This window comes from Archocentrus centrarchus, chromosome 17 (assembly GCF_007364275.1).
Source record: "Archocentrus centrarchus isolate MPI-CPG fArcCen1 chromosome 17, fArcCen1, whole genome shotgun sequence".
Classification (NCBI taxonomy): Eukaryota; Metazoa; Chordata; class Actinopteri; order Cichliformes; family Cichlidae; genus Archocentrus; species Archocentrus centrarchus.
Window position 1 is genome coordinate 7,779,690 of NC_044362.1, and position 26,958 is coordinate 7,806,647.

The 26,958-nt window shown below is 43.7% G+C and overlaps 3 protein-coding genes and 1 long non-coding RNA gene across 4 annotated transcripts; 3 read left to right on the forward strand and 1 right to left on the reverse strand.

Annotated features, from left to right (window-relative positions):
• The first annotated feature begins 5,300 nt into the window (after positions 1 to 5,300).
• Positions 5,301 to 7,058, forward strand: LOC115796216 (uncharacterized). The gene has a single exon (XM_030752510.1). It carries the CDS (start codon positions 5,459 to 5,461, stop codon positions 6,437 to 6,439), a length of 981 nt encoding a protein of 326 aa, XP_030608370.1. The 5' UTR covers positions 5,301 to 5,458; the 3' UTR covers positions 6,440 to 7,058.
• A 10-nt stretch (positions 7,059 to 7,068) lies between these two features.
• Positions 7,069 to 8,845, forward strand: LOC115796215 (zinc finger BED domain-containing protein 4-like). Its single transcript, XM_030752509.1, has 2 exons — positions 7,069 to 7,290; positions 7,708 to 8,845. The coding sequence occupies exons 1-2, from the start codon at positions 7,174 to 7,176 to the stop codon at positions 8,788 to 8,790; spliced, it is 1,200 nt and encodes a 399-aa protein (XP_030608369.1). The 5' UTR covers positions 7,069 to 7,173; the 3' UTR covers positions 8,791 to 8,845.
• A 2,086-nt stretch (positions 8,846 to 10,931) lies between these two features.
• On the forward strand, positions 10,932 to 12,045 carry LOC115795387 (uncharacterized). The gene is made up of 3 exons (XR_004021257.1): positions 10,932 to 11,073; positions 11,801 to 11,910; positions 12,007 to 12,045. It is a non-coding gene; the product is annotated as an uncharacterized LOC115795387 (long non-coding RNA).
• A 2,843-nt stretch (positions 12,046 to 14,888) lies between these two features.
• LOC115795690 (myosin-9-like) lies at positions 14,889 to 17,999 on the reverse strand. The gene has a single exon (XM_030751717.1). It carries the CDS (start codon positions 17,828 to 17,830, stop codon positions 15,050 to 15,052), a length of 2,781 nt encoding a protein of 926 aa, XP_030607577.1. The 5' UTR covers positions 17,831 to 17,999; the 3' UTR covers positions 14,889 to 15,049.
• Positions 18,000 to 26,958: the final 8,959 nt, after the last annotated feature.

The following is a 26,958-nucleotide window of genomic DNA, read 5'->3' on the forward strand; positions in this document are numbered from 1 at the left end:
CCATAATGGACTGTTTTCAGCGAAAAAATAACTGCTGGCCAGTTAATACAAATGAACACAGCAGGCGGGAGAATGCATTGACAGATTTATTTATTGAGACTGGAATGACTACACGACTGTGTGACTCGACTGCTTTTAAAAAGTTCTGCTTTTTGCTTGAACCCAAATTTAAGTCACCCGGAGCTGCAAGAATAGATAAGCTAATTGGAGCAAAGATGGAGAAGGCGAAGGGGAAACTGAAAGAAATAATAAAGGATGCAAGGAAGCTGACCCTCTGTGTTCTGGCTTTTGTAAGTTATAAGTTACACCGTGTGCAGTTTTTGTAAAATTGCCCTAGAACTCCCTCCAGTGGTTGTTTTGTAGCATTGTTTGTGGTTACAAAAATACAGGAAGTAGACAGATTCAAGATGGCGGAATGTAATGCCGAATGTTCGTGAATTAGGCTAATATCAATCGTGAAACGTTGTTGTTTTGGACAAGATTTGTTCTTTTACGATGGTCGAAAGTGGACAATGGTCAGAGGCCATTCTTCAATAAAGCAGCAAAAAAACGGAAAGAGAAGTTTCTTTATTGGAGCATCGTTATCTGGCTGTCTAGCTGGTGAAAAACAGGAAACTCAAAAGCGAGGACAGCACAGTAAAAGAACATCAGCGCAGCAGGCAACAACCACAAGGAGATATATAGCGCAGCAACCATGAGTCTACAGTCAGGTAAAGCAGATGACATGGAGAACAAGGACAATGCAAGCAACACAGACACACGCTGTAAGTCTGCACGCTCACATTCATCCAAACGTTCATCGACAAGTTCTGCAGCATTAAAAGCACGAGCAAAAGTGGAGGCTGCACGTGCACAACTGGCTTATTCGGAAAAGGAGGCAGCCATAATGAAGCAGAAAACTGAACTTGAGGCTAATTTGCATATTTTGAGTTCTCAGAAGGCTGTTGTGGCTGCAGAAGCAGAAGTTGCAGTTTATGAAGAGGAGGAGGGACTCTCAAAAATTGAACAGGACTATCCATTAGTGGGACCATCCACCAGCCCGGAACAGCGTACTGCAGAGTATGTACAAAAACACTCAGATATTTGTGTTGAAGGATTCACATTGCAAGTAGATCCTCTCGCCTGTCACAAGGCTGCACGTGAACAATGTGAAAAGGCCATGAATGCAGAAATAGATTATCACAGCTCACACAGTGCAGAAGAGAATAAGGTTAAAGTGGAGTACCTAGCACAACACAGAGAAAGACTGAGTCCACCCAAACTGTATCCATTTGGCACTCCTCAAGCAGCTATAGAGACACAGGGTGTACAGGAGATTGCGAAGTACCTCACACGGAGGGAAATGTTAAGTACAGGACTTTTGCAGTTTGACGACCAGCCAGAGAACTACTGGGCTTGGAAGGCATCATTTCAAAATGCTATTAAAGACTTGCATGTTACAGCCCAAGAAGAGCTAGATTTAATAGTCAAATGGCTTGGAGCTGAGTCTGGTCAGCAGGCACAGAGAATCCGCTCAGTCCACGTCTTTAATCCAACTGCAGCACTGGAGCTTGTGTGGCAAAGACTCGAGGAGTGTTATGGTTCTCCTGAAGTAGTGGAAAATGCACTGTTCAAAAAGACTGAACAGTTTCCCAAACTCAACAACAGAGATAACGCAAAGTTAAGAGAGCTGGGTGACATTCTGCAGGAAATTGAATGTGCAAAAGATGGAGGATACCTACCAGGCCTCTCATATTTGGACACGGCTCGTGGAGTCAATCCCATCATGGAGAAGTTGCCCTATGGACTACAGGAAAAATGGATTGCAACAGGGGCAAAGTACAAAGAAGAACACAAAGTTACCTTTCCCCCTTTCAGTGTCTTTTCGGGGTTTGTAAGACAACAAGCCAAAATAAAAAATGACCCAAGTTTTGTCATCACACCTCCTGCCAACGCAAGCATCAAAAAAGAGAAGAGCTTCAAAGGCAACAACAGGCAAGTGATTAGTGTACACAAAACAGATACCAGTTCAGCTCAAACTAGTTACAGTAAACCTATAGAAAGCCCTGATAAGCTTTGTCCTATACATAAGAAACCTCATCCACGTAAGAAGTGCAAAAGTTTCAGAGCGAAACCCATAGATGAGCGCAAGTCTTTTTTAAAAGAGAACAGAATCTGTTTTAAATGCTGTGGCTCTACTCAGCATCTAGCAAGGGACTGCAGTGTGCAAATAAAGTGTATGGACTGTGGCAGCGACAGACATTTAGCAGCGCTACATCCAGGTCCACCTCTTGCACCAGCTGAAAGCTCTGAAGCTGAGAAAGAGAATGGCGGGGAGACGCAAACTAGTGAAAGCGTCTCAGTCGTTTCTAAATGCACAGAAGTGTGTGGCGATGTAGACATCCCATATTCATGTTCAAAAATAAGTCCTGTATTAGTCTATCCAGATGGGAAAAGAGAACAGGCAAGGAAGATGTACGCAGTGCTTGACGAACAAAGTAACAAGTCACTAGCTAAGTCTCAGTTTTTTGAGCTTTTTAAGATTAAGACACACTCAGACACTTACAAGCTCAGGACATGCTCAGGACTGTCAGATAACGTTGGCAGAACAGCATTAAACTTTATGATTGAGTCAATAGATGGTAGAGTAAAGCTCCCACTCCCAAACCTGATTGAGTGTGACATGATTCCGGATGACAGAAGAGAGATTCCATCTCCACAAGTTGCTATGAAGTTCCCACACTTACAGAAGATAGCTGAGAAGGTGCCACCTGTGGAAAAACGAGTACCTATTCTTTTGCTCTTGGGGAGAGACATTATACAAGTCCATAAAGTCAGAGCGAGAATCAATGGGCCATATGGTGCACCTTATGCACAGCGATTAGACTTAGGCTGGGTTATAGTTGGGGAAGCTTGCATGGGGAAGACGCATAAACCGCTTAATGTGAATGTGCTCAAAACACATGTTCTTCAGAATGGACGTGCTTCTTACCTCTGCCCATGCCCTAACATGTTTCAAATCAAAGAGTCAAGTGGTTGCAACTACCAGCTTAACACCATACCTGCCCCCCAAAAGGACAGTGAAAACATGAATAACATTCAGCTGGGAGAAACAGTGTTTAATAGGACAAAAGATGATGACAAACCAGCACTGTCAGCAGAGGATAAAAACTTTATTGACATTATGGAAAAGGAAGTGTATCAAAATGAGAGGAATAGCTGGGTGGCACCTTTGCCATTCCGCTCTCCTAGACCAGAGCTTCCAAGTAACAGAGAGCAAGCGCTCAAACGCCTCCAGTCCCTCAGAAAAACACTGGACAGGAACCCCAGGATGAAAAGACAATACACAGAGTTTATCCAAAACATGCTGGACAATGACCACGCAGAGGTCGCTCCACCTTTGGACTCAGACAAAGAACACTGGTACTTACCATCCTTTGGTGTGTACCACCCACAAAAACCTGACCAACTGAGAGTAGTTTTTGACTCAAGTGCAGAGTTCGAAGGACTGTCCCTTAACAAAGTCTTATTAAGTGGACCCGACCTAAACAACACTTTACTAGGTGTCCTTATGCGTTTTAGAAAAGAGCCTGTAGCATTTTCAGCTGATGTGCAACAAATGTTTTATTGTTTTGAAGTGAGAGAAGATCATAGGGATTATTTGAGATTCTTTTGGTATGAGAATAACGATACTAGCAAAGACATTTGTGACTACAGAATGAAGGTTCATGTCTTTGGGAACAGTCCGTCCCCAGCTGTGGCTATTTACTGTATGAGGCGTGCTGCAGTCGAGGGAGAAGAAGAGTATGGACATGAGGCAAAGCAATTCATAATGAGACATTTTTATGTTGATGACAGCCTTGCATCCACAGCAACAGGAGAAGAAGCTGTTGAGATACTCACGAATGCACAAAACATGCTGGCTCAGTCAAATTTAAAGCTACACAAAATAGCTTGTAATGACCACAAGGTAGTCCAAGCATTCCCTGCTGTTGAAAGAGCCAAGGATCTCAAAGACCTGGATTTGAAGCTGGACAACATACCCCTGCAAAGGAGCTTGGGGGTGCTGTGGGATCTTAAAAGTGACTGTTTTACTTTTCATGTAACCACTGAGCAAAAGCCATTCACCAGGAGAGGTGTCTTGGCCATCGTTAACAGTTTATATGACCCACTAGGTTTTGTTTCACCCATCACAATGCAGGGAAAAGCTCTTCTTCGTGACCTATCCACAGAGCAGAAGGATTGGGATGAACCACTTCCCGCAGAAAGAGAAGATGGATGGAATAAATGGAGAAATTCACTGAAAGATCTTGAGCAGCTACAAATACCAAGGGCTTACCTACCGTTCTCTCAGGCCGCTGCTGTGAAGAAAGAATTGTGCATATTTTCAGATGCCTCAACCATGGCCATAGGAGCAGTAGCCTATCTAAGAGCTCTAGATAGCAAAGGTCAGTGGCACACGGGGTTCATCATGGGCAAGTCCAAAGTAGCCCCCCAACCAGCTCATACTGTTCCTAGATTGGAGTTATGTGCAGCAGTTTTAGCTGTGGAGATGTACGAACTCATTAAAGATGAGATGGACATTGAAGTAAACACTATCAGATTTTTCACAGATAGCAAAATCGTTCTTGGTTACATACATAACAACACAAAGAGATTCTACACTTATGTGGCTAACCGAGTGATTAGAATCAGGAAGACCACACATCCAACACAGTGGTTTCACATATCCACTAGTGACAATCCGGCAGACATAGCCACTAGACCAATTGCAGCTTCCACATTAGCTTCCACAAACTGGTTTAGTGGTCCTTCTTTTTTGGCACAACATGACATAGAGCCATCACATTGTGATAGTTTTACTCTCATCAACCCTGACGCAGATGCAGAGATCAGACCTGATGTAAAAACCCTCGTTACCAAAACCTCAGTAGCACAGCTAGAGCCATGTCGTTTTGAAAGATTTTCTCATTGGATGAGATTGTGTTGCACTGTCGCATCACTAAAACGTGTGGCAGCATCATTCAAGAAAACAGACACAGAAAGTAAAGGCTGGATGTGTTTTCGTGATAGTAACACTGCAGAGGAAGTGTCCAAAGCAGCCAAGTTTATCATTAGTGCAGTACAGAGTGAAACATTCAAAGAGGAGTACAGGTGCATGAAAGCAAATCAGCCACTTCCAAAACAAAGTTGTCTCCAAAAGTTGAACCCTGTCATTGATGAAGATGAACTCCTCAGAATAGGAGGAGGCTTGGCACCTGCTGACCTAACAAAAGAGGAGAAACACCCACTCATTATTCCAAAGGCTCATCATATAGCTGTCCTTCTTATTAGATACTATCATGAAAAAGTAGCGCATCAAGGGCGCCTCATAACAGAAGGAGCACTCAGAGGAGCTGGCTTTTGGATTATTGGCAGTAAACGGCTCATTTCTTCTGTCATTCACAAATGTATTCTTTGTCGAAAACTCAGAGGACAAATGCAGACTCAAAAGATGGCAGATTTACCCATTCATAGGCTGACACCCATGCCACCATTCACTAGTGTTGGACTGGACGTCTTTGGGCCCTGGACAGTCACCACACGTCGCACCAGAGGAGGGAGTGCAGACAGTAAACGCTGGGCTGTACTTTTCTCCTGCATGTCCACAAGAGCAGTGCACATTGAGCTCATTGAATCAATGTCGACGTCAAGTTTCATCAATGCTCTAAGAAGATTCTTTTGCATCCGTGGTCCTGCTCAAATGCTTCGCTCTGATAGAGGGACTAATTTTATTGGAGCATGTAATGAGCTGCAAATTGATCACAAGGACACAGAACTGAATGCTTACCTGCTGGAGAAAGGATGCACATGGCTGTTCAACTCCCCACACTCTTCACACATGGGAGGATCATGGGAGCGACTCATTAGAGTTGCGAGGCGCATCCTGGATGGGATTCTTTTGAAGGCCGCACATATCCAACTCACACATGAAGTGTTGAGTACATTCATGGCAGAAGTAATGGCAATAATGAACGCAAGACCACTTGTACCAATCTCAACAGATCCAGACAAACCAAACCTTCTCACACCGGCAATGCTTCTCACCCAGAAGACCAATGCATTATCTGCACCAACAGGAAGCTTTGCACCACCAGACCTCTACTCAAAGCAATGGAAACAAGTACAGTGTCTGGCAGACTGTTTTTGGAAACAATGGAAAAGTGAATACCTATCGACTCTACAGCAACGGAGAAAATGGACTGATGATAAACCGAACATTAAAGTTGGTGACATTGTGTTATTGAAAGATGCTCTCACACACAGAAACAACTGGTCCATGGGAAAGGTTGTAAGAACATTTGAGAGTAAGGATAATAAGGTTCGAAAAGCAGAAGTAAAAACTGTGAAAGATGGAAATGAAAAAGTGTTTTTAAGACCCATTGCTGACATAGTTTTGCTTTTGTCAGAGGAAAATTAAGAGTGCTATAACTGTAAACAGTGTAAAATGTTTATTAGAAATGTTAATTGTAGTGGCACAATTGTATTGTACCAGGCGGGGAGTGTTCTGGCTTTTGTAAGTTATAAGTTACACCGTGTGCAGTTTTTGTAAAATTGCCCTAGAACTCCCTCCAGTGGTTGTTTTGTAGCATTGTTTGTGGTTACAAAAATACAGGAAGTAGACAGATTCAAGATGGCGGAATGTAATGCCGAATGTTCGTGAATTAGGCTAATATCAATCGTGAAACGTTGTTGTTTTGGACAAGATTTGTTCTTTTACGATGGTCGAAAGTGGACAATGGTCAGAGGCCATTCTTCAATAAAGCAGCAAAAAAACGGAAAGAGAAGTTTCTTTATTGGAGCATCGTTATCTGGCTGTCTAGCTGGTGAAAAACAGGAAACTCAAAAGCGAGGACAGCACACTCTGTATAGACTGCTGGAGCAAGAGAGGACTAACAGCTTCGTTCATGGGTGTGTCAGCATGTTTTTATCATCCACCCGGAGGCCAGGTTCACCATGCTCTGCTTAACCTACACCGAATGGAGCACCCACACACCGGGGAGACCATTGCTCGCTGCATTGATGAGACATTAGATGCATGGGGTATAGGAGAAGACAAGGTGCTGCTCATTGTGACTGATAACGGCACCAACATTGTCAAAGCTGTGCGGCTGCTTAAGGAGAGAAGCCAAGACCAAAGTGAGGAATCCACAGATGGATCAGAGCCTCAACCAGGAGGTACCAGAGATGGCCCAGATCAATTTTGGATGGAATCAGAGTCGGAGGAGACAGACGAGGAGGAGGAGGAGATTGGAGAGACTGGAAACCTTGGTGAGTGTGGTATTAATGCTAAATACATTTGTCTAATTGATTTTGTTTAAATATAAATTACCTAAATAATATCATGTAAGCTTTGAAAATAACTTAAAATAATTAATAAAGAGAAAGTAAAAGCATGCACTTGATTTTTCTATTGATATTAAGACATCATTATTGACAGCCTGTGTTTTTAGACTCAGTTAGCCTATGTCATACTGATGTAAGACTGTTCAAAATTTTTTTAAATGTCTAACACAATTGGTATCTGTACAACTTTAACATTGACATGATCGTTATCATTATAAAGATATATTAAACATGTTATCCTGTGGAAATTGGCGCTCTTTATTAAACTGTACTGCTCTTTTATGTGTTTTACATTTGATAATAAATTATGCATTTGTCTGTTCTCTCCATTTTCGTTGTTAGGAACTTGACCTGCCAGATGATGGGGAGCACAAGTTCCAGAGAATGCCATGCCTGGCCCACACCCTTCAGCTTACCCTAAAAGATGCCATGAAGCACCCAAATGCTGAGTTGCTCATATCAAGAGCAAGAAAGCTGGTACACGCTGTGAGGAAATCATCAGTGGCAAATGAAGCAATGATCAAAATGTGTGGCAAAACTTTGGTCCGAGATTGTACCACACGCTGGAACAGCACTTTTGATATGTTGAGAAGACTGCTGGAGGTCAGAACTGAACTAAACCAAGTACTTGAGGAGCTGGGCATGGACACACTTCTCACAAGTGATTGGACTAAGCTGGAGAATCTGGTCAAGCTGCTTGAGCCCTTTGCCATTCATACAGACCAGCTTCAGAGTGACAGCCAGTCACTCTCACAAGTAGTGCCATGCCTGCTCAACCTTGAGGCACACCTTCTCTCAACTACTGCTGCTGGGAAACCATTAATTCAAGTGCTGCTGAAGTCCTTGCGAGAACGTTTTGCTGCCATTCTCAGCCCTGATTCCCCACAGTTTGATGCTATACCAGCTGCGGCCTGCCTATTGGATCCAAGTGTGTCACTGATTCTTCAAACACCAGATATGGTGGCATTGAGGAGAGCAGCACAGTCTTTAGTGCAGAACCTGGCAGCTCAGTATAACCCAGCTACTGCTTCTCAGGCTCATGTCATTGCCACTGAAACTGCAAACTCCCCTGCTACTGTCCTCCAGAAATTCCGCTTCCTTGCATCCCGTATGGAGGTCAATGAGTCATTGTCAAATCAGGCTGAGACCAACAGTCTGTTGACCGAAATGAAGAGGTATCTCAAAGATGTCACACATGGCGTCTTTAATGAGGCACCATTGCAATTCTGGAAATCGAGAGAGGCGGTCTATCCAAAACTTGCCCCTGTGGCGCTGGATCTCGTTAGTGCCCCTGCTTCACAAGCCTTTGTCGAGCGCATCTTCTCTGTATGTGGACTGTTGTCATCTGGCCTGAGAAACAGAACAACCACATGTCTGGAACAGCGCGTTTTCCTCAAGATCAACAAGAAATTGTTGCTTGACTGAAGTACATGCATCTCTAAAAATTTCCATAAATCTCTCTCACACAGACACACACACACACACACACACACACACAATCTTTAAAGCTGTATTTGAGCTTTTTTGCATTTTCCTTTAAATTCAGAGTTCAGTTTGTTTTTGTTTACAATGTCAAACATTGTATCACTGTGTTCTGATGTTATTACTATTTCTGAGGTATTGTTAATCTACTGCACTGAGTCTGTACCTGCATCTAGTGCTGGGCAGTACAAGTTATTAATTTATTTTTGTTAATATTTTTCTATTTTTAAGTTAAATATTTTTGAGATAAGAGTTTACTGGGACTTTATTGGAGTGTATATTTTTCTTTATGTGCCTCCCTGTTGTCTCGTGTTAATTTGTATCCTTAGTATAACACACATTTTGCATAATGCTATTTTGTGAAGATTGTTAATAAATACAATATTTTGAGAAAATATATCTTAAGTTCAGTTTTTATTTCACCATAGTTACTTTCACCTTGAGTCTTGCCCCTGACAATGTATGAAAAAACTAAAACTAATACTAAAACTAACTAAAACTAAGCATTAAACAAAAAATAAAAACTAATAAAAATGAACAAAATCACTCCAAAAACTAACTAATACTAACTGAATTAGAGAAAAAAAAGTTAAAACGAAATAAAACTAAACTAAAATGTAAAATCCAAAACTATTATAACCCTGGTCTGGAACACAGAAAAATTAGACAGTTTTTGCCTCGCCTAAATTTTTCCTGTTTGTTTTCATGTAACTACACACTGAGCGTAGAAGGTATGGATTGGAAAATATAATGAAGCTGTAGAATGAAGTCTTTTTACCGTGCATTTCAAATTTTATCAAGATAGCACAAAAACCTACTGTTCTGTAAAGGTTTTTGTGTGTTGATGTCCAGGTGAGGACTCACATGTGCCATTTGGAGACTCCAAGTGCCGCATGAGAGCAGTCTTTGATATGCAGACTTCAAACGGCTGTAACTCCTCAATGCTTCAACATACAGTCAACAATGAGGCTCTAATCAAAGATACTTCCCTGAGGAATCCTCTGCTATACACAAATTTACTGACAGTACAAATTAATTATAATTATAGACATTATAAATCAGAGGTTGCCCTAATTTGTAAAAGAAGGAAAATGTTAGGCCTTCATTCACAAAAACCCCAGTCTATTTTCAGTGATTCCTTCACACACCCAAAATAAATAAATTGTATATTGATCAAAAGTTACAGTAAATGTAAACACTAGATATTCACATAAAATAAAAAACCACAAGCCTCCCAATATTCCTTCTCTGATAGACAACTTACAACCCCATCACAAACCCACAAACAAAACAACTGACACAAAGCCCACCAGAAAGCATAAAGCTTTCTGTAAAACTTTAGACACTTTTCAAAAAAAGCTTTGAGCCACTGTCCTCCTCATCCTGCCATAATAAACGTCAGAAAGACCCCGTGAAAGCCTCATCGAGACCTGTAACAACCTTCCCTAGCCCCATCACTGCTCTTGTAAATTTCCATATGTAAAGCACACACAATATAAGTGGCATAACACCAGCGTACGGTGATATTTTCTGTGTAATGGTGCATGTCAAGCTCACCATTACATATATATTTACATCTAAACGGCATATAATACGAGGACGAATACGAATGAATGTATGTGACATGTTTATTCTTTGTGACTGGTCATAAATGCACGGTGAAAATACACAGGGGGAGGCAGAAAGTACCGTGCTGCACCGATAGGGGACAGTGCTGAGGCAGCACTTCGGGCTGTGGGAGGGAATGGTACCACCGCTACCTGAATGAATGAATAAAACTGACCCAAAACTATTGTATGAAGTTGGCGAATTAATAGAAAATTCCGCTGTTATGACCTCGGAACATATTTAATAATTAACACTGTAGGCCCGGAGAGTCACTAACAATAAATGAAACTGCTAGAGACGTCAGCGTGTGCGCGCACGATTTGTTTTGGTTTGCGTGTGTGTGCGCGCACGAGTGCAGTCAAACGTTCGGCAGAAATGGCGTCATAAGCATTTGAAATTCTAAGTGTTAGATGTTCTCAGTGTTGGACGTTCTAAGCCTGTGATCTTTTTTCTTAACTACATTACTGTTTGTGGATCAAGTCTCACATGTTTACAGCTTCACGGTGAGAAATTAACGGAGAGAGAAACCTTTGGAAAACTTGGGAAAAAGCGACAAATTGCACAAAACTGCTGAGTGAATTCACTGACAAAACTCCCAGTTGTGTAAAAATGAGCCAGGTAGGGGAAACAATCTTATCACATACAGTGCTTAGCACATTTATTAGACCATCTGTCATAAAAACAACAAAACACAAAAATGTTAAAAATCTGTCAAAAACTTGCTTAAAACTAAAAATGATATTCTTACTTATGAGGCAAACTGAATTCCTGCTTTCTGAGAAGTCAGAAATCAATCGAGCAGAACATTCAACCACTAAACTGAATTTTTCTGTTCAAGAATACAAGTCGGTAACTGTAATGTGGCATCTTAATCAAACCACGATCACATGCTTTGCCATTTTTATGCTTTTTTTTTTTTTGGTAAAACAGCAAATTTGTATATTCATGGATAACTAACTATACTTTTGCATTAAAATGATTCAGTACTTACCAATACTGTTAGTTGCAGGGCAGCTGTGGCACAAATCCTGGTCTAATAAATTTGTTAAGCACTCACAAGTCACACATAGTTTCAGAGAAGATGAAAATCAAACACTTTAATTATTTGTAATGAAGAGTTCTGTCATGCTTTGAGGACATTATAAAAATATATTTTCCACACGTTAATATGTAACATTGAATTGTTACTTTCTCTCGTGCAGTCTTAATGCTTCAAGTTGCATCTTTTATCTGTTGTTTGGATGCAGACAGCTTTTGTGATTTCAAAGTCCCATCATGATGAGAACTTTGTGTTGATGTGTAAAACTTGCCTCCTCACTAACACCTGATTGTCTTTTCTTTCTAGATATCAGCTAAACCAAGGAAAAGCAGGCAGAGTCATCTAGACCTGCTAGCACTCAATTTTGAAGATACTGAAGTGCCCTGCGCCAGCTATGTAGAGGCTTTATCAGAAAAGTAAGTCATGAGTTTGAAGTCATCAGTTCTCACCATATACACACATATACAGTGGTCAAAGGTTTGTTTTATTCAATCAATCTGTTTTTCTTTCAGTTATTGGAGGGCATTAGCCGATGGTGCCTCTGAGTCAGACGTGGATGTTCTGCTGGCCGAGATGTGTCGGTGGCTTTTAGGACATGTTACCACTTCGATCCTCGATAAAATCGAACCTCGGGTTACAGCCCACCGACACAAACGTGTTCCCAAAGTCACCGCACGCACCTCTTCTAACCTGTAAGTTCTCAAGTCAAACTCAGCTCTACACGCTTGTATTTCCTTAAATAATCCACATTACACGGATCATCGAGTGATCCTGGTGATTCTCAGAGTTTAAAGAACAGTTTTTCTTCCTGTTGTTTCTCAGAATATTTTCCATCATGTTTGAAATCAGTCATTTAATGAAGCCCCTAAGTTTGTGTGTGTGTGTGTGTGTGTGTGTGTGCGTGTGCGGTGTGCGTGTGTACGACGGAGGCGGTGTGCAAGGTTTTACGCGTAATGAAGCGCTACCCAAAAAAAAAAAAAGGAGAAAAAAAAAGAAGAAAAACAAAAACTCCTATTCTACACCCCACCCCCACCGCCCCCTCACCCCAGGTCGATGTCCCTTCAGGCAATACATGCCCAGCAAGCCGGCCAGGTACGGGATCAAGCTGTGGGTGGCGTGCGACGCCAAGTCCAGCTACGCGTGGAAGATGCTGGCGTACACCGGGAAACGCGACAAACGAGGTATTCCCGAGAAAAACCTGGCGTCCAGAGTGGTGCTCGAGCTGACCGAGGGACTGGGACCGGGCCGCAACGTCACCTTCGACAACTTCTTCACGTCGTACGAGCTGGTCAGGAGGCTGTTCGTCCAAAGGGGCCTCACCTCGCTGGGGACCTTGCGCGCGAACAGGGCCGAGATCCCCAGGCGACTGCTCGAAGTCGAGGGCAGACCGGTGCCGTCGTCGCGATTCGCGTTCTCGTCGACCGCGGAGCCTCCCGACGCGGCCGTGGTCTCCTACCTGGCCAAGCGCAACAAGAACGTGCTGATCCTCACCACGCACGAGCAGCACGTGCGCGCCCCGGGGCTGAGCGGGCGGGCGGACGGGAAGCCCCTGGCGGTGCTCCACTACAATCGCACCAAGGGAGGCGTGGACAACCTGGACAAGGTGTTGGGCACGTACAGTTGCAGGAGAAGGACGACTCGCTGGCCCCTGGCCCTCTTTCACAACATGGTAGACGTGTCCGCGTACAACGCCTTCGTGGTGTGGCGGGAGCTGAATCCCGCCTGGATGCCGGGCAAGCGCAACAAACGCAGGCTGTTCCTGGAACGGCTGGGCAAAGAGCTGGCGGCCGACGCAGCCGCCGCGAGAGAGGGGACGAAGGAGAGGGCGAGGGGTAACGGCGGCAACGGTGACGGCAAAAGCGACAACGCGACAGGGTCGTCGTGCGACGGCAGGCGTGGCGGCAAGTCCGAGGCGTCGTCCGAGGCGAGGAGGAAGAGGTGTCGCGTGTGCCCCAGGAGCAGGGACGCCAAGACCAAGACTCTGTGTCGCGGCTGTCGCGTGCACGTGTGCGGCAAGTGCACCGTGGTCTACTGTCCAAACTGCGCCTCGGCCCCGTGTCAGTGATAAACGCGCGCGCGCACGCACGCACACACACACACACACACACACACACACACACACACACACACACTTGGCCAGTGCGCCACTGCCCAATACGCCTCTGCCCCGTGTTAGTGATAAACACACACATGCACACACACTCACACACGCACACACACACACACACGTGGCCAGTGCGCCACTGCCCAATACGCCTCGGCCCCGTGTTAGTGATAAACACACACATGCACACACACTCACACACGCACACACACACACACACGTGGCCAGTGCGCCACTGCCCAATACGCCTCGGCCCCGTGTTAGTGATAAACACGCACACACACACACACACACACACACACACACACACACACACACACACACACACACACACACACACACACGTGGCTAGTGCGCCACTGCCCAATACGCCTCGGCCCCGTGTTAGTGATAAACACGCACGCACACACACACACACACACACACACACACACACACACACAGGGTCTAAGCAGCACTATGGAGATTCACTCTGTCAGGGGGTCGGTTCGACCCCACCTGAGACCCACGTATGTATCACGCGTTTGCGAGTCCCCATTGCAGAGGGGGTCCTTCGTGCCCCGGACACATTCTCGTGAATTCAAACGCAGTGGGAGCACGAGGGTTAAATGAACGGCAAGTGTGTAAGCCTGCAACCGTAAACAACAGCGCAAACGGAATTTAAGCACCGGCTTCCGCTATGAATTAGGGGTAATGGCGCAAAGTCAGGAATACTGTGGATACTGACAGTATAAAAGCAGCATAAACAGTATGCTGTCATAGTAGGGGATGGAAATCAGCCAAGATAGCTCCACCCTAGGGACAGGGTGGCTGCACATAGACCATTTGTGTTGGAAATAGGAATTATCCTGTAACCAAAGACCACATGGACGCACATCGTGAGAGTGATTGGTGTGCTGCTTCTCTTTGCATTTGCACTAGAACTGCCTTTGAAATCACAAACTGACATAATCTAGGACGATACTGTGACTGTTACTTCGTCTTGACTAGTGTGTGAATTGTGTTGCTATACTGACAATATTCAATGAATGCACAGGTGTGCTTTATGTGATGAAATTTGAATTGTGAAATAACTGAATAACTACATCAAGTTCAATTTAAAATTAAAATTGCACCTTTGCTCTTAATAAATGTTGAAATTCTGATGAAATTGTTTGATACCTTTTTTCTCTGTGAGCATAAAATCTGAAAGAGAGACTGATTGTCAGTCTAAGTTTGCTGATCTGAATTTTCTATCACTCTGACACATTCACATGAATTTTTTTATTTTTGGGGGGGTTTTATTGATAAAATAGCAAAATTCCAATACAAGCAATACATATTTTCTGCAAGTGGGTCAAATTAATGCAGCAATCTTTCATAGTTTCTCCCAGAGGAGCCTCAGGTGTTCTCAGCCAGGTAACATGTAGCTGAGTGTCTTTGGGGTCTTCTCCCAACTGCCAGGAGTGAAGTTAGTCATCCTCCTCCTGAGCCCCTTTGATACAGCTGAACCAGCTGCAAATGCGGCTCATCTTTGACTTTTTCTTCTTTTTATGCACCTTTTTTGCTTCTTCCGGTTTGTGCGCATCTTTACACTCTGTCACCACAGCATCAGGCCCTTCGGCTTCTTGGCTTTTTGCCTCCTCCAGCGCTCTTTGGACCTCCAACAATTCCAGCTTTATATTTTCAAGTTTCAGTGTTGCCATCTCGGCTTCCACTGTAACATTTTCGCATTGCATTTTAGCAACTTCAGTTGCTTTCTTGGCCTCCAGTGTTGCCTTCTTTTCCTCTTCCATTTCCCTTTGGAGCTCCAACAATTCCTTCTTTGAATTCTCAGCTGCCTTTCTTACATTTTCAGTTTCCATCTCTGCTTCTTGCAGAGCTCTTTCCTCATCTTTCAAGGACTTCTGGACCTCCAACAATTCCAGCTTTATATTTTCAAGTTTCAGTGTTGCCATCTCGGCTTCCACTGTAACATTTTCACATTGTATTTTAGCAACTTCAGTTGCTTTCTTGGCCTCCAGCATTGCCTTCTTCTCCTCTTCCATTTCTCTTTGGAGCTCCAACAATTCCTTCTTTGAACTGTCAGCTGCCTTTCTTACATTTTCAGTTTCCATCTCTGCTTCTTGCAGAGCTCTTTCCTCATCTTTCAAGGACTTCTGGACCTCCAACAATTCCAGCTTTGCATTTTCAAGTTTCAGTGTTGCCATCTCGGCTTCCACTGTAACATTTTCACGTTGTATTTTAGCAACTTCAGTTGCTTTCTTGGCCTCCAGCATTGCCTTCTTCTCCTCTTCCATTTCTCTTTGGAGCTCCAACAATTCCTTCTTTGAACTGTCAGCTTCCTTTCTTACATTTTCAGTTTCCATTTCTGCTTCTTCCAGAGCTCTTTCCTCATCTTTCAAGGACTTCTGGACCTCCAACAATTCCAGCTTTGCATTTTCAAGTTTCAGTGTTGCCATCTCGGCTTCCACTGTAACATTTTCACGTTGTATTTTAGCAACTTCAGTTGCTTTCTTGGCCTCCAGCATTGCCTTCTTCTCCTCTTCCATTTCTCTTTGGAGCTCCAACAATTCCTTCTTTGAACTGTCAGCTTCCTTTCTTACATTTTCAGTTTCCATCTCTGCTTCTTGCAGAGCTCTTTCCTCATCTTTCAAGGACTTCTGGACCTCCAACAATTCCAGCTTTATATTTTCAAGTTTCAGTGTTGCCATCTCGGCTTCCACTGTAACATTTTTGCATTGCATTTTAGCAACTTCAGTTGCTTTCTTGGCCTCCAGCATTGCCTTCTTCTCCTCTTCCATTTCCCTTTGGAGCTCCAACAATTCCTTCTTTGAACTGTCAGCTTCCTTTCTTACATTTTCAGTTTCCATTTCTGCTTCTTGCAGAGCTCTTTTCTCATCTTTCAAGGACTTCTGGACCTCCAACAATTCCAGCTTTGCATTTTCAAGTTTCAGTGTTGCCATCTCGGCTTCCACTGTAACATTTTCACGTTGTATTTTAGCAACTTCAGTTGCTTTCTTGGCCTCCAGCATTGCCTTCTTCTCCTCTTCCATTTCTCTTTGGAGCTCCAACAATTCCTTCTTTGAACTGTCAGCTTCCTTTCTTACATTTTCAGTTTCCATTTCTGCTTCTTCCAGAGCTCTTTTCTCCTCATCTTTCAAGGACTTCTGGACCTCCAACAATTCCAGCTTTATATTTTCAAGTTTCAGTGTTGCCATCTCGGCTTCCACTGTAACATTTTTGCATTGCATTTTAGCAACTTCAGTTGCTTTCTTGGCCTCCAGCATTGCCTTCTTCTCCTCTTCCATTTCCCTTTGGAGCTCCAACAATTCCTTCTTTGAACTGTCAGCTTCCTTTCTTACATTTTCAGTTTCCATTTCTGCTTCTTGCAGAGCTCTTTTCTCATCTTTCAAGGACTTCTGGACCTCCAACAATTCCAGCTTTGCATTTTCAAGTTTCAGTGTTGCCATCTCGGCTTCCACTGTAACATTTTCGCATTGCATTTTAGCAACTTCAGTTGCTTTCTTGGCCTCCAGCATTGCCTTCTTCTCCTCTTCCATTTCCCTTTGGGGCTCCAACAATTCCTTCTTTGAACTGTCAGCTTCCTTTCTTACACTTTCAGTTTCCATCTTTGCTTCTTCCAGAGCTCTTTTCTCCTCTTTCAGGGATGTCTGAACCTCCAACAATTCCTTTGTTGATTTTTCAGATTCTATCCTCATTTCTTTCATTGCCCTTTTCTCCTCCTCTAATGCTGCTTGGACCTCCCGCAACTCTTTCTTAATGTTTTCAGATTTATTTGTTGTCCCTTGCAGCTTTTTCTTCTCCTTATCCAGAGCCTTCTGAGCCTCCTGCAGTCTCTTCATTACATTCTCAACTTCCTTACTTGCATGCTTCAGTTCCTTGTTGGCCTTTTCTATTTCTTCTCTCTTCTCTCTCAGTTTTTCCTTGCCTTCCATCAATTCTATGTTTGCCCTTTGTAATTTCAGCTCTGCAATTTCTTCTTGAAGCTCTGCCGTTTCAGTTGAGTACTTTGCCTTCTGTAATGTGCTCTTCTCTTCTTTCAGGACCTTCAGGACTAACACAATTTCCCTCTTTACCTCCTCTATTCTTCTTCTCTCCTCCTCGTGTTGTCTCTGGAGCTCCACCAACTCCTTCTTTGCAGCTTCGTTTTCAGCTGGTCTTTTCTCAGAGGCCTCTTCCAGTGAAATCATCTGCATGTTTCTGCACGTTTCCTTTTGTGTGTCTGACATATTAAATGATAAATTAGTACACGAGTTTTAGCTTCTGCTGTTTCCTTTTACGTTTTTAACCGTCTTGCTCTCTGTTTCTGCCGTCCGAGATTCGCGATCACTAAATCTGGCTGACGAGCCTACTTAAACCTTTTCAGATCAAAGGCGGTGAAATCCTCTCTTTGTGTCTTTGATGTGGACTGGAATGAATCTCTTTTGATGTGATTCTTTACTCCTTCCAAAATACCACGCCCACAGACCGATAATTCTACCAGAATTATAGTAAGAACAAAATCAAACCATAACATTCTACAGTGAGATTCTATGGTGGCACGATCACCAGAGAGATAGCATAACATATTAATATTCAAACAATTAACTCAGGTATGCAAAACAAATATCACAGGTGAGTTTGTAACACCACAAGCACTGTTGAGAGGTCCAGTTCAGTGACACAGACACAAGGCAGCTATCAGCTGCAACCGCGTATATGTCAGAACCCACCTGTCATCTATAGCAGCCTTGCCATGCCTTACTGCGCGTAACTTTGAGCCTAATACATTTTCAATGTAACTGCAATGCACTACAGGAAGATATGGGGGAAGTATTAATGTATTAATGTCAATTTTTTAATGGACTTTGAGAGACATTCTCTGTGTGGATTTTCTGTATTTAGGGATACTGTGTTTAACCCTTACTGGTGCTGTTATTGGATGTTACAGATTTTTGCAACTATGTAACTTTCATAAAGTTCGACTTGTTGTTGGCTGTCTCAGAATAATTTCACACTTTATTTAGAATGTCACGGGATATTCTCACTGATCACTGTTACACTTTGTATCAAAAACTATGAACCCAGGACACACTGTGAATACAGTAATCCCTCGCTACGTCGCGGTTCGCTTTTCGCGGGTTTTCAATCAGTATTAGTGTAAAATATTTATTGCGGTATTTTCGCTGTTTCGCGGGTTTTTGCGGTACTCGTTCTTCACATGCGTAGTACGTGTTGTACAGTAATGTATATATTTGGTGTATAAGTGTGTGGGGAGGGTTTATAAAAACTTTAAATAGTGTATAACTACTAAAATAATGTATAAGTATTAAAATAAATATAGCGTCCCTACTTGGCGGATTTTCACTTATCGCGGATGGTCCTGGAACGTAACACCCGCGATAAGTGAGGGATTACTGTACACTGTGCACTGCCCCGAGTGAACATTTAGAAAAAGAAATGTTCATGCTGTTTAGGTTACTTTTCCATTCAAATGGATGCTCTCTCTCTCTCTCTCTCTCTCGTCTGTCTCTCTCCTGTCTCTCTCTCTTCTGTCTCTCTCTCTGTCTCTCGTCTCTCTGTCTCGTCTCTCTGTCTGTCTCTCTGGTCTGTCTCTGTCTTCATCTCTCCTCTCTGTTCTCTCTCGCTCTCTCTCTCTGTGTCTCTCTCTGTCCTGTCTCTCCTCTCTCTCTGTCTCTCTCTGTGTCTGTCTCCTCTCTCTCTGTCTCTCTCTCTGTCTCTTCTGTCTCTCTCTCTCTGTCCTCTCTCTCCTCTCTCTCTCTGTCTCTCTCTCTGTCTCTCCTCTCTCTCTGTCTCTCTCTCTCTGTCTCTCTCTCTGTCTCTCTCTCTGTCTCTCTCTCTGATTTAGATCTCAGTTGTGCTGAAATTGGTAAACAACAGGTCTTATTGAGTGATGAATACAGATTTGAAATTTTCAGCTTCAGTCATCATCAAAATGTTCAGAGGAGGTCAGCAGAGAGGTACAAGAGTGCCTCCAGCCTCTATGGGCTCTGTGAAGGTGTAGGGCTGCATTTCAGGTGGTGTTGGGGATCTTGTCTGATAAAATTATGAATGCAATGTTAGCAGAAACAAGATCAGCTGTATCGCCTCTATGAATGGCTCTGCTGGTGATGCAGCATTCTGTCATGGAGCTCAAGATGGAAAATCTGACATCAGCTCTAACGTCTCATTTGTGTTCAACGTAGTGAGAAAAATCTACAAATCAATACAAGTGTCATCAGCTTTCTAGTCTTACCAGTTACAGAAGAGGTTTGGCCTCTGTTTCCTCAAATCGGCCCGTTTAGACTCCCAGAGCCTTCAAAGGAAACACAACAGGTTTTATGTCAGCATTTACACTTCATTACAAACAGACTATCAGCTGTGAGCTGGATGCTCGGTAGGTGTCTCAGTAACTCACTGCTCTCTGACTGTCTTTCTGCTCTCCTGCACCAAAAGGTTGCTCGTATCTTCAGCAGTGATGTGAGGTGGGATCTGATTTTTCTGCTCAAGTCTGAGGAACTCCATCATCACTGCAATCTAAAAATAAAAAGTAGATATTTAATCATGACCACACTGTTTTGCAGAATTGAACATATTTTAGGTCAGTTTGGGCTTGGATGGATAGTGGATCTTACCTGAGTTTTGTAGCCCTGAAGATGCCCACAGGTGTTCACAGTTGTTTCATATATGGGTGTGCCAACCAACACCTGTCATAGAAAAAAGAAGTTACGCATCATCAGTTCATTTGATTCCCAGTTTGTTAGCTTTTAAAAAAACATCAACCTCTTTAAATGGTTTAAATGCAGTACAAACAAAACTCTCTCATACCGTGATGGGTTTTGTAGATTCCTCTACTTCTTTCCATTGAAATGCTGCTGTTGTGTATCGCAACAGGGAGCAAAATCAGCCAAATATACTCCCAAAAGTTTGTCAACTCAAATATAGACGCCAAAATACTCTGAACTCAATCGGCTCTCCTTATTTTTGGATAATGTTTGCAATGGAAAAAGAATGAAGCAGTAGATTTTAAGCACTTAGAGACTCTGGCAAGAAGCAGTTTGGCTGTTTTTTAGATCCGTGGTGGCCCAATAAGACCTCCTTTATTTAATTCTATTGCATTTTCATGAACAATGATACCTTCTTTTTTGTCATTTTGTACTTGTACACCACCACTGTGGATTCTAAATCAAGTGCACATTTTCAGCTTTAATTCAAGGTGTTGAATAAAAGTATTTATTTATTTATTTTATTTATTTAAACTTTATTTAACCAGGATGGTCCCGTTGAGATTAAGAATCTCTATCTTGGCCAGGGAGTCCTGGCCAAGATAGGCAGCAACAGAATATAAGTAAAACACTGTTAGAAAAATTACATAGTTAAAATACATGTTCAAAAACATAAAAGAATTAAAATTTTAAAACATTAATTAAGTGAAACAAGTACAAATTATGGAATCAGCCACAAAAGTCTGCAGTCTCAATTTAAAGGCACTCAGTGAAATGAATTCTGTCAGTTTCCAGTCCTTCTGTAATCTATTCCATGAGGAGGGTGCAGAGTAAACAAAAGCCTTTTTTCCCAAGTCAGTGCGAGCAAATGGGACAGAAAGTAACAACTGATTCTGAGAACGAAATGAATAAGGAATATCGCTTCTCAGTGTAATTAAACCACAAATATAGGCTGGTAGTAGCCCAAGTAATGTCTTGCAGATAAAAGTGTACCAGTGACAGGATCTACGGATGGACAAAGCAGGCCACCCCACCCGAGCATACAGCTCACAGTGATGAGTAGATGCCTTACAATTGGTGATAAACCTGAGAGAGGTATGATACAAAGTATCAACCATCAGAAGGCATTGTGCAGAGGCATTCATATACAGCAAATCTCCACAATCCAATACAGTCAAGAAAGTTGCCGCAACAAGACACTTTCTGGCATTAAAAGAAAAACACAACTTGTTTCGAAAATAAAAACCCAGCTTAAGCTTCAACTTCTTTACAAGGTATTCCACATGTGGTTTAAAAGTAAGAGAATCATCAAGTAGAAGACCCAAGTATTTATAAGTATGCACCAACTCTATTTTGTGTCCCTTAAGAGTGAGCACTGAGGGATATTGTTCTTGCTTCTTCCTGGAATTTGAAAATATCATTAACTTAGTCTTATCTGGATTTAGAACAAGTTTTAAGGTAAATAATGAATGCTGGACAGCAACAAATGCTTGCTGCAGGGATTCAAGAGTCTCAGTAAGAGTTGGACCATAACAATAAATAACTGTGTTGTCAGCATCCATCCATCCATCCATTTTCTTCCGCTTATCCGGGGCCGGGTCGCGGGGGCAGAAGCCTAAGCAGAGAAGCCCAGGCTTCCCTCTCCCCAGCCACCTCCTCCAGCTCATCCGGAGGGACCCCAAGGCGTTCCCAGGCCAGCCGAGATACATAATCTCTCCAGCGTGTCCTGGGTCTACCACGGGGCCTCTTCCCGGTGGGACATGCCCGGAACACCTCACCCAGGAGGCAGCCAGGAGGCATCCTAATCAGATGCCCGAGCCACCTCAACTGGCTCCTTTCGATGTGGAGGAGCAGCGGCTCTACTCTGAGCCCCTCCCGGATGGCCGCACTCCTCACCTTATCTCTAAGGGAGAGGCCAGCCACCCTTCGAAGGAAACTCATTTCTGCCGCTTGTATTCGTGATCTTATTCTTTCGGTCACTACCCAAAGCTCGTGACCATAGGTGAGGGTAGGAACGTAGATCGACCGGTAAATCGAGAGCCTCGCTTTTACGCTAAGCTCCCTCTTCACCACGACGGACCGGTGCAGCGTCCGCATCACTGCAGAAGCAGCCCCGATCCGCCTGTCGATCTCCCTATCCCTTCTCCCATCACTCGTGAACAAGACCCCGAGATACTTAAACTCCTCCACTTGAGGCAAGAACTCGTTCCTGAGCCGGAGATGGCACTCCACCCTTTTCCGGCTGAGGACCATGGCCTCAGACTTAGAGGTGCTGATTCTCATGCCAGCCGCTTCACACTCGGCTGCGAACTGTTCCACTGCGAGCTGGAGGCCCCCCCTGATGAAGCCAAAAGAACCGCATCATCTGCAAAAAGCAGAGATGAGACTCTGAGGCCACCAAGGAAGAAGCCTTCCGCCACCTGGCTACGCCTAGAAATTCTGTCCATAAAAATTATGAACAGAATCGGTGACAAAGGGCAGCCCTGACGGAGTCCAACACCCACAGGAAACAAATCCGACTTATTACCGGCTATACGGACCAAGCTCTCACTGTGGTTGTACAAGGACTGAATGGCCCGCAACAATGGGCCAGACACCCCATACTCCCGCAGAACCTCCCAAAAAAAAAACCCTGAGGAACACGGTCGAATTCCCAAGTCCACAAAGCACATGTAGACTGGTTGGGCAAACTCCCACGCACACTCGAATATTCTTGAGAGGATAAAGAGCTGGTCCAGCGTTCCACGACCAGGACGAAAACCGCATTGTTCCTCCTGAATCCGAGGTTCGACTAACGGACGCACCCTCCTTTCCAGCACCCTGGCATAGACCTTACCGGGGAGGCTGAGTAGTGTGATCCCCCGAAAGTTGGAGCACACCCTCCGGTCTCCCTTCTTAAAGATGGGGACCACCACCCCGGTCTGCCAATCCAATGGCACTGCCCCAGATCTCCACGCGATGTTGCAGAGGCGTGTCAACCAAGACAGCCCTACAACATCCAGAGCCTTCAGGAACTCAGGGCGAATCTCGTCCACCCCAGGGGCTCTGCCACCAAGGAGTTGTTTAACTACCTCAGTGACCTCACCCCCAGTGATGGTCAAGTCATCCCCCTCATCCCCAGACTCTGCTTCCACTACAGAAGGCGTGTCAGTGGGATTCAGAAGGTCCTCGAAGTATTCCTTCCACCGTCCGACTATAGCCTCAGTTGAAGTAAGCAGCACCCTCCCCCCGCACTATAAACAGTGTGAGTGAAGCACTGCTTTCCCCTCCTGAGTCGCCTGACGGTTTGCCAGAATCGCTTCGATGCCGTCCGAAAGTCTTTTTCCATAGCCTCACCGAACTCCTCCCACACCCGAGTTTTTGCTTTGGCCACTACCCGAGCTGCATTCCGCTTGGCCTGTCGATACCTGTCAGCTGCCTCCGGAGTCCCACAGGCTAACCAAGCCCGATAGGACTCTTTCTTCAGCTTGATGGCTCCCTTCACCTCCGGTGACCACCATCTGGTTCGGGGGTTACCACCACGACAGGCACCAACCACATTGCAGCCACAGCTCTGAGCAGCAGCCTCAACAATGGAGGCGCGGAACATGGTCCATTCGGACTCAATGTCCTCAGCCTCCCTCGGAATGCTGTCGAAGTTCTGCCGGAGGTGGGAGTTGAAGATCTCCCGGACTGGGGCTTCTGCCAGGCATTCCCAGCGCACCCTCACAATACGTTTAGGTGTGCCAGGTCTGTCCAGCATCTTCCCCCGCCACCTGATCCAACTCACCACCAGGTGGTGATCAGTTGACAGCTCAGCTCCTCTCTTCACCCGAGTGTCCAGAACATACGGCCGCAGATCTGATGATACGATTACAAAATCGATCATCGACCAGCGACCTAGGGTGTCCTGGTGCCATGTGCACTTATGGACATCCTTGTGTTCGAACACGGTGTTTGTTATGGACAAACTGTGGTTTGCACAGAAGTCCAATAACAAAACACCATTCGGGTTCAGATCGGGCAGGCCGTTCCTCCCAATCACGCCCCTCAAGGTCTCACTGTCATTGCCCACGTGAGCGTTGAAGTCTCCCAGCAAGACTATGGAGTCACCAGATGGAGCACTCTCCAGCACCCCACCCAGCAACTCCAAAAAGGGTGGGTACCCTGAACTGTCATTCGGCGCATAAGCGCAAACAACAGTCAGGACCCGTTCCCCAGCCCGAAGGCGCAGGGAAACTACCCTCTCGGGTGTTGTCAGCATAAAAATGCAAATTTGCGCCTGACACATTTAGCGCTAAGTCATTGACATAAATAATGAATAAAAGAGGACCTAGTATAGATCCCTGGGGCACCCCCTTGTGGACAGTAGCAAGATCAGAGCATAGGTCATCATGTTTGATGCACTGTGTTCTATTACTAAGATAATTTGTGAAGCAGGCGACTGCATTCTCTGAGAAACCTGACTGGAGCAGTCTAAGTTTTAGGATATCGTGACCCACAGTGTCAATGCTTTTGATAAATCAATAAAGAGTGATGCACAATATTGTTTCTTATCAAGTGCCACAGAAATATCATTAACCACCTTCATTGCAGCTGTGATGGTACTGTGTTTTTTTCTGAAGCCTGACTGGTAATTTGATAATATTTTGTTATGATGTAAATATTCCTTTACTTGCTCACTCACTAAAGCTTCCAGAATTTTAGCCAGCACTGACAATTTGGAAATTGGCCTGTTGGAGTTATGGTATAAATTCCATTCTGTTTATTATAAATTATCATATCTTCTGTTTGTATATTTTCTATAAGTTGTTTTATGTACATATGATACTGTTGTTTTTATGTTTGAAATGGAAACACGTGGTGACATTTTTTACAAAGGAAGTTGTAGTTACCTGCAGGCTGCTCTCAGCCTGCAGAGAACACATATAGGATACGTGTCTCGTATACGCCATGTTACATGCGCACATGTCACAGTATGCTTACGACCATATATGGTAAGGAAAAAGCCAAGAATGTTGTTTATTACATGCTGTAAACTGCGTTTGGTGTAACCCACGTGATCTTATTGTGAAAATCCGAATAAAAGCGCTGCGCAGGAAGCGGTCCTTCAGCCGCGAGCTGAGTTCAAGGAACGGATCTCTCCTCCTTGCGCAAGTTCAAAAGAGTTGTGTGTTTGTTCTCTGAGTTATTAAAATGATCTGAACCTATCAGGCCGATAGTTCATCAACACTGGATCACCACCTTTTAATAAAGGAAAAACAAAGGCTGATTTCCACACTGAAGGAATTTGAGATTTTTTGACTGTGAGATTAAAAAGGATCGTAAGAAGCTCTGCTATAAAATCAGCTGCCAGCTTAAGAAAGAACAGTTCTAACAAATCAGGTCCACTAGACTTCCTATGATCCAAAGCTACAAGGGCCTTATGGACTTCATTAACATTAAAAGGTGCCAGGTTAACTTGCTCAGCAGTGTAAACTGGGAAGATACTGATAAGAACAGGGGGTCACAGAATTAGCTCTAACCGAGTCAAATAAGAAGCCAGAAGAAATAAAATGCTTGTTGAAACAATTCAGCATTTCCATCCAGTCATAGACAGGAACAGAATCCATTAGAATGTAGGAAGGTAGAGTCTGGGATTCCTTGCAGACTGAAAGAGAATTTATGACTTTCCAAAATTTCCGAGGATTATTTAAATTCTCAGTGGTGACTGACAAATAATATTCATATTTGGCTCTCTTGATTAAAGAAGAGCATCTGTTTCTTAGTTGTCTGAAAACAGACCAATCACTGAGGGAGCCAGTTTCTCTAGCCTTGGCCCAGGCCAGATTACGCTCGTGAATAATGTCTGCTAATCCCGGGGAAAACCAGGGATTCTCTCGCCCCTTAACCCTGAGTCTTCTGAAAGGGGCATGCTTATTTACAATTTCCATAAGACAATCCCTAAAGAATGTCCAAGTTGTTTCTACATCAGGGATCAGACGTATTTTCATCCAATCAACAGCAGACAGATCATGATGATATGCTTGCTCATTAAAATGCTTCAAGCTCCTCTTATAAATTACACGAGGTTTAACTTTGGGTATTCTGGTCTCTCTAGTGACAGCAACAACACAGTGATCACTTAAGTCATTGCAAAAGACACCCAAAGACACCCAATTTATGAGGGACATTTGTCAAGATTAGGTCAATCAAGGCGGACTTCTCGGGGCTTTTAGGGTTTGGCCGTGTGGGTAAGTTGACCAACTGAGTAAGATTAAAAGAGTCACAAAAAGATTTCAAATCTTGTGATACAGTCTTAAACCAATCCCAATTCAGGTCTCCAATTAAAACAAGTTCACCATAATTTAATCTGGATACAAGTTGCTTTAAAGATTGTAAAGCTTCCTTGGCAGCAGATGGAGGCCTATAGCATCCAACAACAGTTATACAAAGACCTTTGGCAACTTCCACATTTACTGCCAGAAATTCCAGTTGTTTGCAGATTGATTCAGAGAGAACAACTGAAGAGTTAAATCTTGATTTAACGTATATAGCAACACCACCACCTTTTGAAGGCCTGTCGGTGCGATAAACATTGTATCCAAATATGTTAATATCATCATCAGTAATGGATTTAGTTAACCAGGTTTCAGAAATTACAACAATATCTGAATCAGTTGATTTAGCCCAAA